The sequence below is a fragment of the Tamandua tetradactyla genome, chromosome 16 (genome assembly GCF_023851605.1).
Source record: "Tamandua tetradactyla isolate mTamTet1 chromosome 16, mTamTet1.pri, whole genome shotgun sequence".
In the NCBI taxonomy this organism is placed as follows: Eukaryota; Metazoa; Chordata; class Mammalia; order Pilosa; family Myrmecophagidae; genus Tamandua; species Tamandua tetradactyla.
Window position 1 is genome coordinate 22,083,802 of NC_135342.1, and position 13,980 is coordinate 22,097,781.

The following is a 13,980-nucleotide window of genomic DNA, read 5'->3' on the forward strand; positions in this document are numbered from 1 at the left end:
CCAGTCTGCAAGGGGGGGGGGGGGGGGAAGGGCCACCCTACCCTCTCCCCGGTCGTAGCAGCAGCAACAGCAGCAGAAGCAGAAGGCAGTGGCGGAGTGCGGGTCTAGCTGTTTCAGTGACTGGTGTGTGTGCGCTCCCTCCCCGCGTCCAGGATCCCAGCTTTCAACCCCACCCCCCCAACCCGTTCTAGTCCCCCGACTTAAGGCACAGCCAGCCCCCTGCCCCTAGGCCCGAAGAAGGGGCCGGATGGGCCGGGAGCCCCTGGAGGGGTGCCTGTGACCCAACCCGGAGTGCATTCACCACGGAGGCTGGTGCGATGGGAAAAGAGGCCTTTAGTATCTCCCCTCCCCACCCCTAGCTCGGGAGCTGCGCGGCGCGGCTCAGGTGGGCTGTGCGGAGGGCACGGACGCGTGCTCCAGGCTGCGGCGAAGCGTGGCCTTGGTGGACGCGGTGGTGCTGGGTACACTGAGCACGAGACTGATGCGCTCCACGCACAGTGCTGCCGCCTGCCGCGTTTCGCGGCACAGCTGGGCTAGGCTCAGGAAGCCGTGCGGCAGGTCCTCCACCACGCGCAGCGTCACCGGCTGCTCCAGGGCGCGCAGCCGCCGCGCGAACATGACCGAGTCGTCCAGCATGGGGTCCAGTGCGCATGCCTGCGGGACGGCGGGGTTGGGGAGAGGCCACGAGAGGGGCAACACATGCACAAGGGGTGGGCAGAGGCGGGAGCAGTGGGCGAGGAGGGGAGGGGAGGAGAGGAGGTGTGGGAAAGGAGAGAGAAGAATGGGTTTAACTGCCCACCCTCCCCCGCCCCCTCCCTGAAGTCTACTTCCTGGCTCTCAACAAGACTGCAAAGACCTGGCCCCCAAGGCTCCCTCCTTCCCTTCTGGCCCCCTTCACTCTTGGTGGCTCACCTCTCCCCTTGGGCCATCCTGGCTGCTAGGTACACTACTGGCCCTCCCTGGGGCTCCCAGACCCCTATACACTTTTGCCTTCCAATCCCTCGCCCAAGATGTTCCCGGTATAGCACCCACCACGATGTGCACAGGCGGCAGGCTCTGCAGCATACTGTCGGGTGCCAACAGTGGCGACATGAAGGGGTTCTTGACGATGGGTGACGAGTAGAGAGGCATCCGCGTGGGGCCCTGGCTGGAGCGCCGTGGGAGGAAGCCCTCTGGGAAGGCAGCACCGGCTCCATGGCTCAGGTCCATGGGGGACACCAGCTCATCCTCTTCCAGAGCATCCTCAGGCCGCAGGAGGAAGTTGATGTCTGAGGGCTTGGAGGGGCCAAGTGTCTCAGCTGACAGTGACAGCTCGGCAGCTTCTGACGCCTCAGAGCTGCCCTTCAGGCTCAGGTCTTGCAGCGTTAGGCTCTTTAATGATTCTGTGCCCACTTGTTCCTCTGGCTGGGCCAATGCTGCCTCCGACACACTGCGCCGCATTGGCTCTACAAGAGGGGCAGGGTCAAGGGGCTATTGGCAGCCAGGCTTCAACCTGGCTCCCTTAGCTGGGTGTGTAGATGCTGGCACAGAAGGTCTTGGGAAAGGCAGTGGCCCGTAGAGGAGGAGGTGCATCCTAAGGTAGGGCCCCCAACCCTCCTGGGGGAAGGATGGGCCAGGGAGTTGAGGTGCCTGGCCACAACCTGAAGGGTGAGGTAGAGGGAGTCACAAGGTGGTCTCCCCAGCACCTTGGAGGCAGAGCTGTGTCCTAGAGGAATGATCTTCTCACACTACAGGTTGTAGCCGTGTGTGTGTGTGTGTGTGTGTGTGTGTGTGTGTGTGTGTGATTTTTGGCATGTTGGCCACTTCAAGAACTGACTCTGGCCTTGTGGGACAGCTTTGGCACTCCTCTAGAGGGCACAGTGTTCCTGGCCTGGATGACAGTGGCTCCTAATCCAGGTTCCCAACTGCCTGAGGGCCTGGAAATCTTCTCCACTGCCCGAGGCCTGTCAGGTCTACTGACCTACCCACCCTAGGCTCCTGCGCCAGCATCTGGAGGGATATTTACCCCCCATGCTCTTCTGTTAAAAGTCTGTGGAGAGACTTGGAGTGCTGGACCCCTGCCCAAAGGCCTAGAGGACTCGGGTGGAGTTCACGGAACTGAAAATCAGGGCTCATGTCAGGCCTTCTGAGTCAATTCCCAAGGTGTGAGGCCTTTTTGGAAGAGGCTGTTTGGAAAGCAAAATTCTATAATTTTTTAGATGACCTCGGAGACCCAAAGTCTTGGGATTTCCAGGATTTAGACTGTGGGAGAAAATTAAGGCTTTGTGGAAGGAACAAAGGATGGGATACGGGGAGGAGCCAGAAAGGTGATTTCTGCTTCACCGTGTGCCCTGGAACTGAGCTCCTCCTCCCCACCTCCAGTGGGTTAGTGTGCCATGCTGTCCCCCCTGGCCTCCCTGGCAAGGTGTTTTGGGGAGGGCATCACTCACCTGCCACGGGCACTGAGGTCTTCCGGGACTTGTGCCCACTCAGCTCCAGAAAGGAGTTGAGCCATGAGGAGGCGCCCAGGCGGAGGTCTCGGAAGAGCAGGGCTGTATCCCGCTGCATCAGCCCCATCATACCCAGTGCTTTCTGGTCTGGGTCAGAGAGGTCCTCGGTCTCTGCACCTGTGGAATGTATGTGGGGGGCCAAGTTGGTTTCCTCTCTTTCTTGGCCCAGTTTTAACACCCAGAACTGCAGGCATCTGTGCTTCCAGGAACCCAACAAGGAGTCTTAGATACCGCTCCCTAATCCCTCTTCCCTCCAACTCCGGAGTCTGGGCCCCCATTCCCTCTCCCTGCAGAGCCCAGGCATCCCGGCAGCCCTGGGACTTCGCAGGTATGGGCCTTACCAGCATAGGCACTGACACACTTGGAGAGCACGCTGAGGGGCAGCAGGGGGTCCATGAGGCTCAAGAGGCGGGAGGGCGAGGCCGCGGACTGCAGCATAGTGGCTGGGTAGGCTGCCATGATGCCGTCTGGCACCCTCACACCATAGGCTGCTGCCCGAAAGGACACGGTAAAGCAGAGGTTCCCTCCTGCACTGTCCCCTGCAAGGCATATCCGCTCCCCTGTTGAACCTGGTGGGAAGGAGGACGTGGTCACTGCCTGGCAGGGGCAGGGAGGAACCCAAGCCCTGGCTAGGGGAACTGGGCTCTCAGAGGTGGAGTGTAGACCCCTGAAACCCCAGGACTGGGTAAAGTGAGGCAAAGATTTGAACTTATTTGATACATAGTGGTCAGAGAATCAGAGATAAGGAAGCTCTGAAAAAGCTTGGGAGGCTGGAGGTCAGACGCAGGAAGGGCTGAGAGCAAGAAAGGGGGGTGGTGAGGAATGGAGCACAGGTGCACTAGAGGACAGGGAGATGGAAGGTAAGGGTTCAGGTGGAGAGCACAGAAGGGTTGGGCTATTGACCCTGTGTACCCTGGGGCAACTACCCACCCTGCTGTGCCTGTTTCTTCCCAGGACCTCCTATGTGAAGCAGGTGGTCAGAGGACTTGGAAGAGTGGGCTAGAGCGTGGACCAGGAGGCTGGCAGTGCAGCAGGGCAGAGGTTGGAGAAGCAGGAGTAGGAAAATACAGGTTAGAAGAGATGGGAGGGTTGGCAGGGAATGGACTGAGAAGTAGGTGGGGAAGTGGAGGAGATGGTATGTTTGGGCTGCAGCATGGGGAGCAGGAGGCTGAAGGATGAAGTAGGCGAGATAGTGGGTCTGGTGTGCAGTGGGAACCTGGGCAGAGCCCTCAGGCAGAGCAGAAGGAAGATTGGGGCAGGAGTAGCTGGCAGAGGGCCAGGGTGGCAGAAGATGTAAGGTAGGGGTGCAGAAAGGGGAAGGTGGAGGATGCAAAGCTGAGAGGTTTGAGGAACATTTGTTCCTCAAACAGCCACCAGCAGGTGGTGGGTGAAACAGGTTGGGGCAGGAATGGGGAAGAGACTGCAGTGGGGGCTAGGGCTCACCAAGGAGGGTGCAGTGCTTGACGGCCCAGCAGTAGGCGTAGAAGCACTCCTCCAGCGCGCGGGGGAAGGGGGCCTCAGGGGCCAGGGAATAGTCGATGGAGAGGATGGGCGCACCCAGCTCTTGGGCCCAGCTCTTGAGGTAGGGCTCGTGGGATTTGGAGGTCTGGGCCACAAAGCCGCCACCGTGGATGTGCACGACTAGGCACCGCGAGCGGGGTGCCTGTGTGGGGCGTGGCCACAGCTCCAGGCTCCGCGGACCCTCAGACTTCACCAGCTTGGTGAGCTCCTCACTGTCCTGGGGATGAGGAAGGTGGAGGCTGGTGAGGCTGGGGTGGGCCTGGGCCTCACACCTCTAAGTAGTATGCTCAGAGACAGAATGCCCCCACTGGGGCAGGTGTGAGCTGGGAGGTGGCGGGGGCTTGGAGATGGGTAGGGGGGTGGGGAGGAGTTGGGGGGGTGGGGGGGATGCCTGTGCCTCCTTGGGGCTGTATCTCTTCTTGGCGGAGGCCAGGACCCTACCTGTCCTTCACGCAGGTCGCAGGAAATAAGCCTGACAAGGACGGGCCCAGGGCCTGTGTGAGCCACAGGGGGCGAGATGGTGACTGTGAGCTTGGGGTCAGCAGTCAGTGGCATCTCCAGGGCCTCGGGAGGCAGGCTGAGCAGGCGGCTTACCCTCACGGTGGCCGATGCCATGCTGGCCAGAGACTGGTGGGAAGGAAAAGAAGGGAAGCTAGGGGAGGAGCTGCCCCTCATACCTCCCCGCTGGCCCCTGTCTTTCCCCTCATGTGCTCTCCCTTGGCCTAGAGCCCTGCAGAGACCTGCTAAGGCCATGGGTGGGTCTCTGAGCCTCAAGTCTCCCCACCTGTAAACTGCTGAGGCCAGCGCTGGGCCCCATGCTCACCGATAGCACCTCGATCTCGGTGATATTCCAGAAGGCTTTCCAGAAGTGCACGTCCAGGTTCTGTATGATCCGCTCAAACTCGGCCCCACGCAGCTCTGGGTCGATGGCGAAGCGGCCGCTGGTGAAAAGGGAGCTGGCGGTCACACCTGGGGGTTGGGAGGGGTGTCAGGAAGCCCTGGTGGGCAAGAGTGGGGCTGGGGCAGGAGGGGAGGTGAAGCTGTGGTAGGGCCTCAGCAGGGCTCACCCAAGCCTGTCTCATTGCGTTTGTAATGCTCCCCGAAGGACACCAGCCCAATGGAGATGGTCTGCAGGAATGGCCGGATGGCAGGTGTGAACTGTGGAGAGATAAGTCTGTATCACCCACCACCCAAGAAAGGAATGAGGGCATAGGTGAGGAGCATAGACTGGGGGTGGCTCATTCGTACAGCAGATATTTAGTGAACTCCTGTTGTGTACTAGGCACCTTCCTGGAGCTGATGGTCTCGGAGGGAAGACCAGACGATAAGCAAATAAAGATGTGTGGAATATGATGTCATGTAACAGTCAATGCATTGACGAGAAAAGCTATTGGTGGAGGGGATGGAGAGGGATGAGTGAGGATCAGGCTGCTTGGATGGTCTTCCCTGCAGAGGACATAGAAAGCCCAAAGGCTCTGAGGTGGACCTTTGCTTGGTGTGAGAACCACAAAGGGGCTAATGTAGCTGGAGAACAGTGAGCTGGGAAGGGGCACGGAGGTGAAGTCAGAGAAGTAGAGGGGCTCAAACCAAATAGGGCCTTGCCTGAGGAATCTGGATTTTAGTCCATGTGTGGGGTGGAGCCACTGGTAAGGAGTAAGCTAACACCTGAAACTGCTGAGAATCAGGACAAAGATGGAATGAGGCAAGCGGTCAGGGACAGGTATGGTATGGGGTTGCAAGGAGATAGAAACTGAGAGATGGTTAGAGACAGATAAACAGGGTTAGAGATTTTGGGCAGAGAGACAGTCAGACAGGGATACTGAGGCCCAGAGATGGGGGCAGACAGCCTCCGAGGCTCCAAGACATGGAGAAACAGAGGGAAGGGCAGATGCAGAGTTTGGGGGGCAGGCAGCTGGGAAAAGACAATTGGGAGATAAAATCCAAGGAAAAAAAGCTACAAAGGCTGTGGTGGGGTGGGGTGGGGTGGTGGAGGGTGGAGGGAGTTGGATTTAAGGAAGCAACTGAGGCAAGGGTCCAGCAGAGTTCTTGTGTTCATTCAGCAAATACTGGGCAGGGTTTTCCTGAGTGCTGGACTCCGGCAGGAGCTGGGACAGCAGGAACCAAGACTTTGGAGGCCTCTGTTCCCCTGGGGATTGGCATTTTTGAGGGGGTGGCAGACTACACAAGGAAGAGGGGGGTGTTGGTGCTCTTCTCCAGCACAGCAGAGCTGGGTCCTTGGAAGTAGCTTTGTCCTTGGTTGGGAGCCCAATGGACCAGAGAATAGCAGGGTGCCTGGCTGTTAGGGCTAGGATACTGGCCTTAGAGCCCCAGTATCTGTTTTCTATGTGTCCACAGTTGGGGCTGGGAAGCAGGAGATTGTGGCCCCGGTGAGGGGAGGCTCTTAGGAATGCCCTGCTGGGTTGCTGAGGACAGCTGGCCCTACAGGGAGTATGGAGAGTTGGAGTGGGATAAGGAGGCTGAGAGATTATCAAAAGCTCAGTTCTCAGTAGAGGTTGGGGGTGACGTACGATGTGGAGGCCTGGAGAGGGTGGGTTGGGGACAGCTACAGCTCCCCCAGATCAGGCTATAGACTCCCAGCTCCAGATACTCCTGCCAGGGTTCCCTCATGCAGCTGTGGATTGGGGGTCCTGGCACTGACCCCAGCAGAGGCAAGCTGGGGGCCTGATGCCTCAAGGGTTCCCCAGTTCTCTGAGTCCCCCAGTCACTTTTCACATGTGGGTCTGTACCTCTTTGGGCTGCCTCACTTCCCGTGCCAAAATGAGCTATTTCCCTGAGGGTGTTGTGTCTCTCTGGGGTAGGCAGAGGGTAGGAGAAGGTCTGCAGCTGGGGCTCAGGGAGGACTCACTGTCACCAATTCCTCCTTCCCAGCCTGGAAATTGTGATTCTACAGCTCCATGGAGAAGTAACACCTACACAGACCTGGGTCCCAGTCCGTACTATGGATCTCCTCTTCCCTTTGGAGCCCCAGCAGCTTCCTCCTGCCGAGGACTCCCGTGGGGCTGACTAAATGGGGTGCATCTCACAGAACAGGCCTTTAACAATACTGAATTAGGGGTCTCAAACTCAACACAGTGCAGGGACCAGGCAGGTGACATAAAAGAGTGAATGGATTTCTTGAGTGTAGGACAATAGAAAATAGTGAGGATATTAGGGGAAAAACTATTTAAGTTAAAAATTTCTTACCACAAGGGAGATTCAGCTCAGGGGTCCCAGCTGTTCCTTTCTGGACATGCGCTCTTTGAATCCAGTAATCCTGACCCTTTGGTCATTCTACTATCTCTATTCTACAACCTACATGGCACTAGTCAGCCAGGTTAGGAGGCACTGGTTGTCTTCACTGTGGGCCCAGAGGGGCAGGGGCAGGGGGCTCACCTGGAAGCCTAGGCAGCGGCCGTAGAAGCAGCCCTTGTGGAGTGTGACATACTCACGCAGGAAGTCGGCAGTGAGCCTCTCGTCGCCTTCGAAGAACAGTCCTCCGGGCTGGTTGGTGGCCAGCAGGCGCTGGGCATAGTAGGCCAGAGCCCGGAGCTGGGTGAGGGCAGCCAGGTAGGCCTCGAGTTCAGCCAGGTTGTGGCCGGCACGGAAGAAGATGCTGCGGCGGTTGGTGGCCACATAGCGGGATTTGTGCAGTAGGTGCGCCAGGCAGCATCGGGCTGTGTGCACAAGGCTCCGGTACCCGTTGGCCGGCGTCTCTGCATCCAGGTCGAAGAGGTGCGCCACGCCCAGCAGGCGGACCAGGGCTGGCTCCAGCCCCAGCGCCTGCTCCTGTACACCTGCAAAGACTCCCGACAACCGCCGCGCTGTCTCCCCAGGGCCCTGGCTTGAGAAGAAAGCCATGTTGTCCTCTGCCAGAGTCACCAATGACTGGATTATTGTGTGCAGGTCCATGCCCCGTATGAGCTGTGAGGCTGAAGGTAGAGGGAGGCCCATCAGGCAGGTCTGGACCAACCCTTGCTCATCTGGGGCCCAGGAGTCCAGGCCCCTGTTCCCTCCTCCCTCAGATCCAGGAGTCCAGCCTCCAGCCCTTCCTCCCTCAGACCTGGCAGTCCAGGTCTCAGCCCCGTACTCTTGAGGACCCAGGAGCACCCACTCTTTCCTATTTGGGACCCAAGAATGGCTGTCCTAGGCCTTCTCCCCTTTCTTGGATCCAGGAGTCCAAACACTCTCCTCATCCCACAAGAGTCTGGTTTTCTAGCTGCAGCATCCTCTCCTACATCCAGGAGTCCATCCACTTCTCTTTCTCTCTCTCAGGGACTCGAAGAGTTCAGGCATCTGTTGCCATTCACACTTGTGATGCCAGGAATCCTGACTCCTAGGTCCTGAGAAGTCTAAGAAGTCTGGATCCCCCGTTGATCCTCTCTCTCTGGACCTAGGAGGTCAAGCCTCCCATCCCATGTCATTTTAAATAAGGAATATTTTGGGGGGGGGGGGTGTTGTGCATGGTCCAGGAGTCGAAACCAGGTCTCCGGCATGAAAGGCGAGCATTCTACCACTGAACCATCCGTGCACCCAGGAGTCATTTTAAATAGGACTCATTCCTCAAGTCTGGCCCCCTCCCCATTCACCTGCGGGTCTCAGAAACTTCATCTCCAGCTGGCTCCCCTGGCTTTCAGGGCTGTCAACTTGTCTGAGATTGCCTGGGCCAGCCCTGCTCCCCTGCCTGGAACAGCACCACTCATCACTGCCACTGGCCTTGAACTTAATCTGGGTCAGAACCTGCGGTAAGAGCTGTCTGCATTTGCTCATTTAGTCCTCTTTAGCCCTCTGGGACCCAAATTGCCTAAGTTCAAATCTTAGATATTGTTGCTAGTGTCCCATTTTACAGGGGCAGAAACTGAGGCTTGGTGGAGTTGGTTAAGGAGTTGAAGTCTGCATCAAAAATGGCAGAGCCAAATTCCAACTCCGATCTCTGGGACCAGAGATGCTACTTATGCTAGTCTCCTCCTGGGACTATGGAGGCTGGGCTTCAGCTCTGGCCCTGAAAAGCTTGCGGGGGACTATGCCTGACTCCCACACTACAAGGGCCCCCTGAGATCCCCATCCTTCCCAGGTATTCAGATGCCTTGTCATGTAGGCCCTTGACACGCTGCCCTTGCCCCCCTTGGTGGGGAAGAGGTGCTTCCCTTCCAAAGCCTGGTGCCTTGCCCAGCTACTGGGTTTATGGCCCCTGTTCCCCCACAGAAGGTGTCTCTTTTCCCTTAGGCCCCGGGGTTTGGGGTCCAGCATTGGCCGTTCCTTTCTCTCAGGTGGCCGTGTACTCACCCCTCCCAGGGCTCCGCTGAGCTTCCCAGGGCTGGGACTGTCAGACTGTGGCAAGTGCCAGTAGCAGCCAGGGCGATAAACCAATGGGGAGGGCCTCGCCTGCCCAGGGAGTGGCCGCCCGCTCCACCACCACCCTCCAGAAAGGACAGGGGCACCACGTGCCATAAACAAAGCACTGAGGCCAGCTCCCTGCCCCCTCTGTCGGCTCCTAGCCCCAACTAAACAAGGAGCCCTTGCCCCAGCCTTAGAATCCAGGAGTGCAACCCCCAAACCCCTCCTCCTCAGACCCAGGGGTCTGGGCCCCCAGCACTGAACAGACTGTTCCCTCTCACCCAGACAGGCTGCCCTCCCTTTTCCCAGAGTGAATTCAGAGAGCCAAAGGCCCAATGATCTCAGTTTCTGCCCCCCAGGCTGGTCCTGGCACAACCAGCCCCAGCTGTTAGCGGGGAAGCCAGCCCTGCTTGTCCTTCGTGGGAGGACAAAAGCCAATTAAAGGCAATGCCAAGCTCACACCAGGTGCCCTGTCCCTGCCACTTACTCTTTCTCCATAGCCCATCCCGCTGTGACTGTCACCCCCACCTCACTTATGGGGAAATTGAGGCTTATCATGACACTTCACCTCTGTTATTCCACATGCTCCTTGCCTGGCTGGCTCTTTCTTTACCTTTAGGCTCAGCTTGTTGGCACTTCCTCACTCCCCTGCTACAATACCTCCCACCACCACCATTATTTTCTGCCATAATACTTAGTTCTTCTTCCTAGCATTTTGCCAATATACATTCATGTGTTTCTTATTTGCCTCCCCCTAGGTTTTTTGTTTTGGTTTGTTTTTTGGGAGGTGCATGGGTTGGGAATCAAACCCAGGTCTTCCACATGGCAGGGGAGAATCCTGCCACTGAGCTACCCTTGCACCCCCTCCCCCTAGTTTTTATGGAGCCCTGATGCTAATATGGTATGGGGGTGGGGCTCATTAAGAAAAAGAAATATAAAGTGATAAATATAAAATTAGGTACATAGCCTGAAGCCTCAGTGCATTTGCTTGGCTGAGGGCAGATCTCTCTCTGTCTGTCCCCTTGAATGTCACCCCACGAGGGCAGGGGTTGGCATAGGGCCCATCATGGGTCTAGCACATAGTAGGCGTTCAGGAAAGACCTGATGAAGGAAGGGATGCATGAAGGGTCAGAGGGGGAAGATGCGGTAGATGGGCAGCCTGGGAGAGGACAGCCCCTCCCCAGGCAGACCAACAGATGCACAAATGGATGCACAGAGGCTTGTGAGGCAGCTGCAAGCCTGGCAGCTATGACAACTAGATACCTTGCCCAAGCTGCTTGCCAGAGATCCTGGGGCCAGGGGTGGGGCGGGACTTGGGTTCCTCATCTGGAACCTGTAACTGCCCATCATGCCCAGCTCAGGGTAGGGTGTGTTTTGTGATGGGCAATATTCACTGCCTGGAGTTTGCTTTGTGGTGCTCAAACCAGCCTCTTTGAGATGTAGAGGGTTACTTTTCTTGAAGGCATTGGTCACTCTCTAAAATATTCCATAACTGACCATTTATCTTTCTTGTTCTCTGTCTCCCCCTAGACTGTGGGCTCTCTGAGGGAAGGGACTTTGTTAATATTATTTGCTGCTATACTCACAACTGCATGTGGTGCCTGGTACACAGATGGTGCCTGGTAAATATTTATGGCATGGATGACTGTGATTTCCCACTTTATAAACCCAGCCTTATCTGCTTGCCATTAATGGGGTAGGAATCGTCATTAAAGATGAGGAGAGAGAAGCTAGCTCAGACAGAGCAAGAAACTTGCCCAAAAGAGCAAGGAAGGGGCTGGAATCCAAGCCCTTGTGATCCCAGGCCCTTGCTCTTTGCCCTGTTCCAGAAGGCTCCCTGGAGTGCTGAACCGGGTAGAACTGAGAAGGAATGCTGAGGTTGCCAGTTAACTTGCCAGGAATCTCAGGCAGAGGGCACTGTGGCAGGAGCAGGCCCACCAGGGCCTTGGGTGGGAACTGGGGCAGAGGTAGGGCTGAGGTGGCTGAGCAGAAGGTGCTGGGCTGGGGGAGTCCCACCAGATGGCTGGACGGGGCCTGGACTCTGGCCCTGGGGTTGGGGAAGGAGTGAGAAGGCTGGTGGATAAGGAAGTAGGGGGTAAGATAGGGCCAGGAATGGGGTCTTGGAACAGGACAAAAGCTTCTGAAGGGGGAGTTTGGGGATAGATGCAGTGGGGATGGGGCAGCCGTGAAGCCCTCCCCCTGAGTACATCTGCATGAAAGAGCAAAGACAACACTGCCTGGCACACAGCAGGAGAGGGCTTCACAGGAACTCATTTCATCCTCACTGCAGCCCATGAGGTAGGAATCACTGGCACCTCTATTTTGGAAGATGAGAAAACTGAAATGCAGAGAGATGATGGGATTGCCAGGGTCAGAGCAAGCCAGGGGCAGTGCAAGGTTAGCCCTGCTTGTCTTAGCTTGTGTTTATGTATGTCTGGGCTTTCTTCTTTCCCAGTGTGTGCTTTCTGGGCGGTCACAGGTGAGTGTCTCTTTGGAGTGCAGCTGGATGGAAGGACATATGTAAGTTCTTATCACAGCCAGTGTGTGTTCTAGCCTGGGCCCGTGGGTGGATGTGTCGACATTTTTTCTCAGTCTGGGTTTGTTTCTCTGTACGTTTGTATATAAATGTCATGACCTGTGTGTGTCTCAGTTTGTGCTTGTATGTTTTGATGTGTTTTCTTAGTCCTGTGTGTATGTCTGTTTCTCTCAGCCTGTGAGTTTTGTGTGGGCATATGCTTGCATATGTATACATGTCTATACATATTTTTGTGCATGTCCTGGCCTTTGTGTGTGTGTGACACACACACGCACACATCTCTCCACAGCTGCTCAAGCCAGAACCCAGGGCATCATCCAGGCCGCCATCCCCCCCTGCCTCCACATCCAATTGTCACCTGGTCCTGTGCACTCTGCCCCCTAGAAACCTTTAAAATCTGGTCCTTCTCCTTGCTGTCACTGCCCCCTCCCTGGTCTAGGCCATATAATCCTTGCCTGGATGACTGCAACAGCTCTTTAGGTGTCTCTGGGCCTTTCATTTTGTCCCCTTCAAAGTGTTTTCCACAGTAGCCAGGGATACTTCTAAAACATAATTCTGGTACACATGCCCAACCAACCCTTTGACAGTACCCCCTGTTGATCCCAGGATAAAGCCCCAAATTCTGGACACAGCTCTGGGCTCTGCTGCCTGCCCCAGCCTCCTCTCTTACCATTCCTCCCCCCACTTCCTGAGCTCCAGGTGCACTGTGATGTACCGTTTTTCTCCAGCCTCAAGGTCTTTCTTTGCCCATGCCATTCTCTCTGCCCTCCCTGTCCCCACCCCCACCCCCGTGCCCAGCAGTTCCTGCCTCCCCATCCTTGGGGCCAGTGTCACCTCCTTAGAAAGGTTCCCTCTTGCATCTTAACAGAGGTTTTCCTCTGTTGTTCATAATTACAGCCCTAGTTGTGGGACTGTTTGAGGAATATCTGTGTCCTCAGCACAACAGTGAATATATCCTTCTCACCACCCAAAGCCCCAGGCTGACACAAACAGGTTTTCAGTGAATGTTTACTGAGTGACTCTGTGTGACTGGAACATTCTGGGCCCACAATCAAGGTTGGGGCACACAGCAGTTGTGAGCTCATGCACTGTCTGGCTGAGGAGGCTGGGGCGGCCATCACTTTGCCCTGGATGGCCAGGTAAGGAATCCCCAGAGGCTCTAGTCTGTCGGAACCTCTGTGTTGTTATTTGGGAATGGGGTGATCATAATAACACCTGCCTAATCCGGTTACTGTCAAGATCAAACTGGTGACATGACTGCTTGTCTAGCCTTGACGCCCTTGGAGGGGGAAGGGGCAGGGTCTGATTCACCCAATTGAAGCCTGGCACCAGGGCGGGGCTCAGGAAATGGCAGGCAGGTTTGGGGGAATAAACCTGCCTGAGTGCGTAAGCCTGTGGGCCTGTGAGTAGGAACCCTACCTGAGCAGATACTCAATCCTCCCAACAGCGCTGAGAGCAGCACAACTAGTATTAACCCTGTGTTATAGTTTGTGTGTCCCTCATTTATTAGTACAGTGGGTATTAGGAGTGCCAGTGGGCCAGGAGTGCCAATGGGCCAGGACTGCCAGGCTCTAGAAGCATGTGGTTGTCCAGGCTACACAACCCTCTCTTTGGGACCTCCTAGTCTGGTGGGGACCAACAGTATCTCCACCTTTCCTGAGGGCTTGTCATGTTCCAGAACCAAATGCTCTACACTCATTCGAACCTCCCAACAGCCCTCCAAGTCAGAAATTATCATTATGCCCATTTTATAGCTCAGAACCTTAAGGTAGGGAGAGAGGGAGCCCATGGCCCAGGGTCCCACACTTTGCAGCCTGAGAAACCCAGTTTCCAAGGCCATGTTCTTAGCCATGGCTTGTACTGCCTGAAAGCTCGCTGCCCTGCTTCTGTGATAGCAAGTGCCTTCAGGCCCCAGTCTGAGCCTCCAGCCTATCAGAACCTGTGTATATGCATCTGGAGCCAACTCCAGTTCTACTCTTGGCTAATAATGCAGCCTAAGGCGGGGGAACAATGTGGGTCCCTGGAACCGGGAAGCCAGTCAATGTCCTGTGCGTGTTTCCTTCCAGTACAGGAACCTACCCTTCACTAGACCTGATAGAT

The 13,980-nt window shown here is 56.4% G+C and overlaps 1 protein-coding gene across 7 annotated transcripts in view; it reads right to left on the reverse strand.

Moving 5' to 3' along the window:
* The window catches only part of LIPE (lipase E, hormone sensitive type), a 17,853-nt gene continuing 3,873 nt past the window's right edge, over window positions 1-13,980 (reverse strand). For 3 of the 7 annotated variants that reach the window (XM_077131730.1, XM_077131728.1, XM_077131729.1), the window contains exons 2-10: window positions 7,404-7,939; window positions 5,078-5,168; window positions 4,834-4,979; window positions 4,452-4,637; window positions 3,933-4,227; window positions 2,831-3,058; window positions 2,430-2,606; window positions 1,033-1,445; window positions 1-654 (exon numbers count right to left, since the gene is read on the reverse strand). In XM_077131730.1, the coding sequence (XP_076987845.1) occupies window positions 382-654; window positions 1,033-1,445; window positions 2,430-2,606; window positions 2,831-3,058; window positions 3,933-4,227; window positions 4,452-4,637; window positions 4,834-4,979; window positions 5,078-5,168; window positions 7,404-7,919 (2,325 nt within the window). In that variant the 5' untranslated portion in view covers window positions 7,920-7,939 and the 3' untranslated portion in view covers window positions 1-381. Of the gene's footprint in view, window positions 655-1,032; window positions 1,446-2,429; window positions 2,607-2,830; window positions 3,059-3,932; window positions 4,228-4,451; window positions 4,638-4,833; window positions 4,980-5,077; window positions 5,169-7,403; window positions 7,940-13,980 lie in introns of those variants that run through there. The other 4 variants (XM_077131731.1, XM_077131726.1, XM_077131727.1 and 1 more) reach the window with 4 other exon arrangements.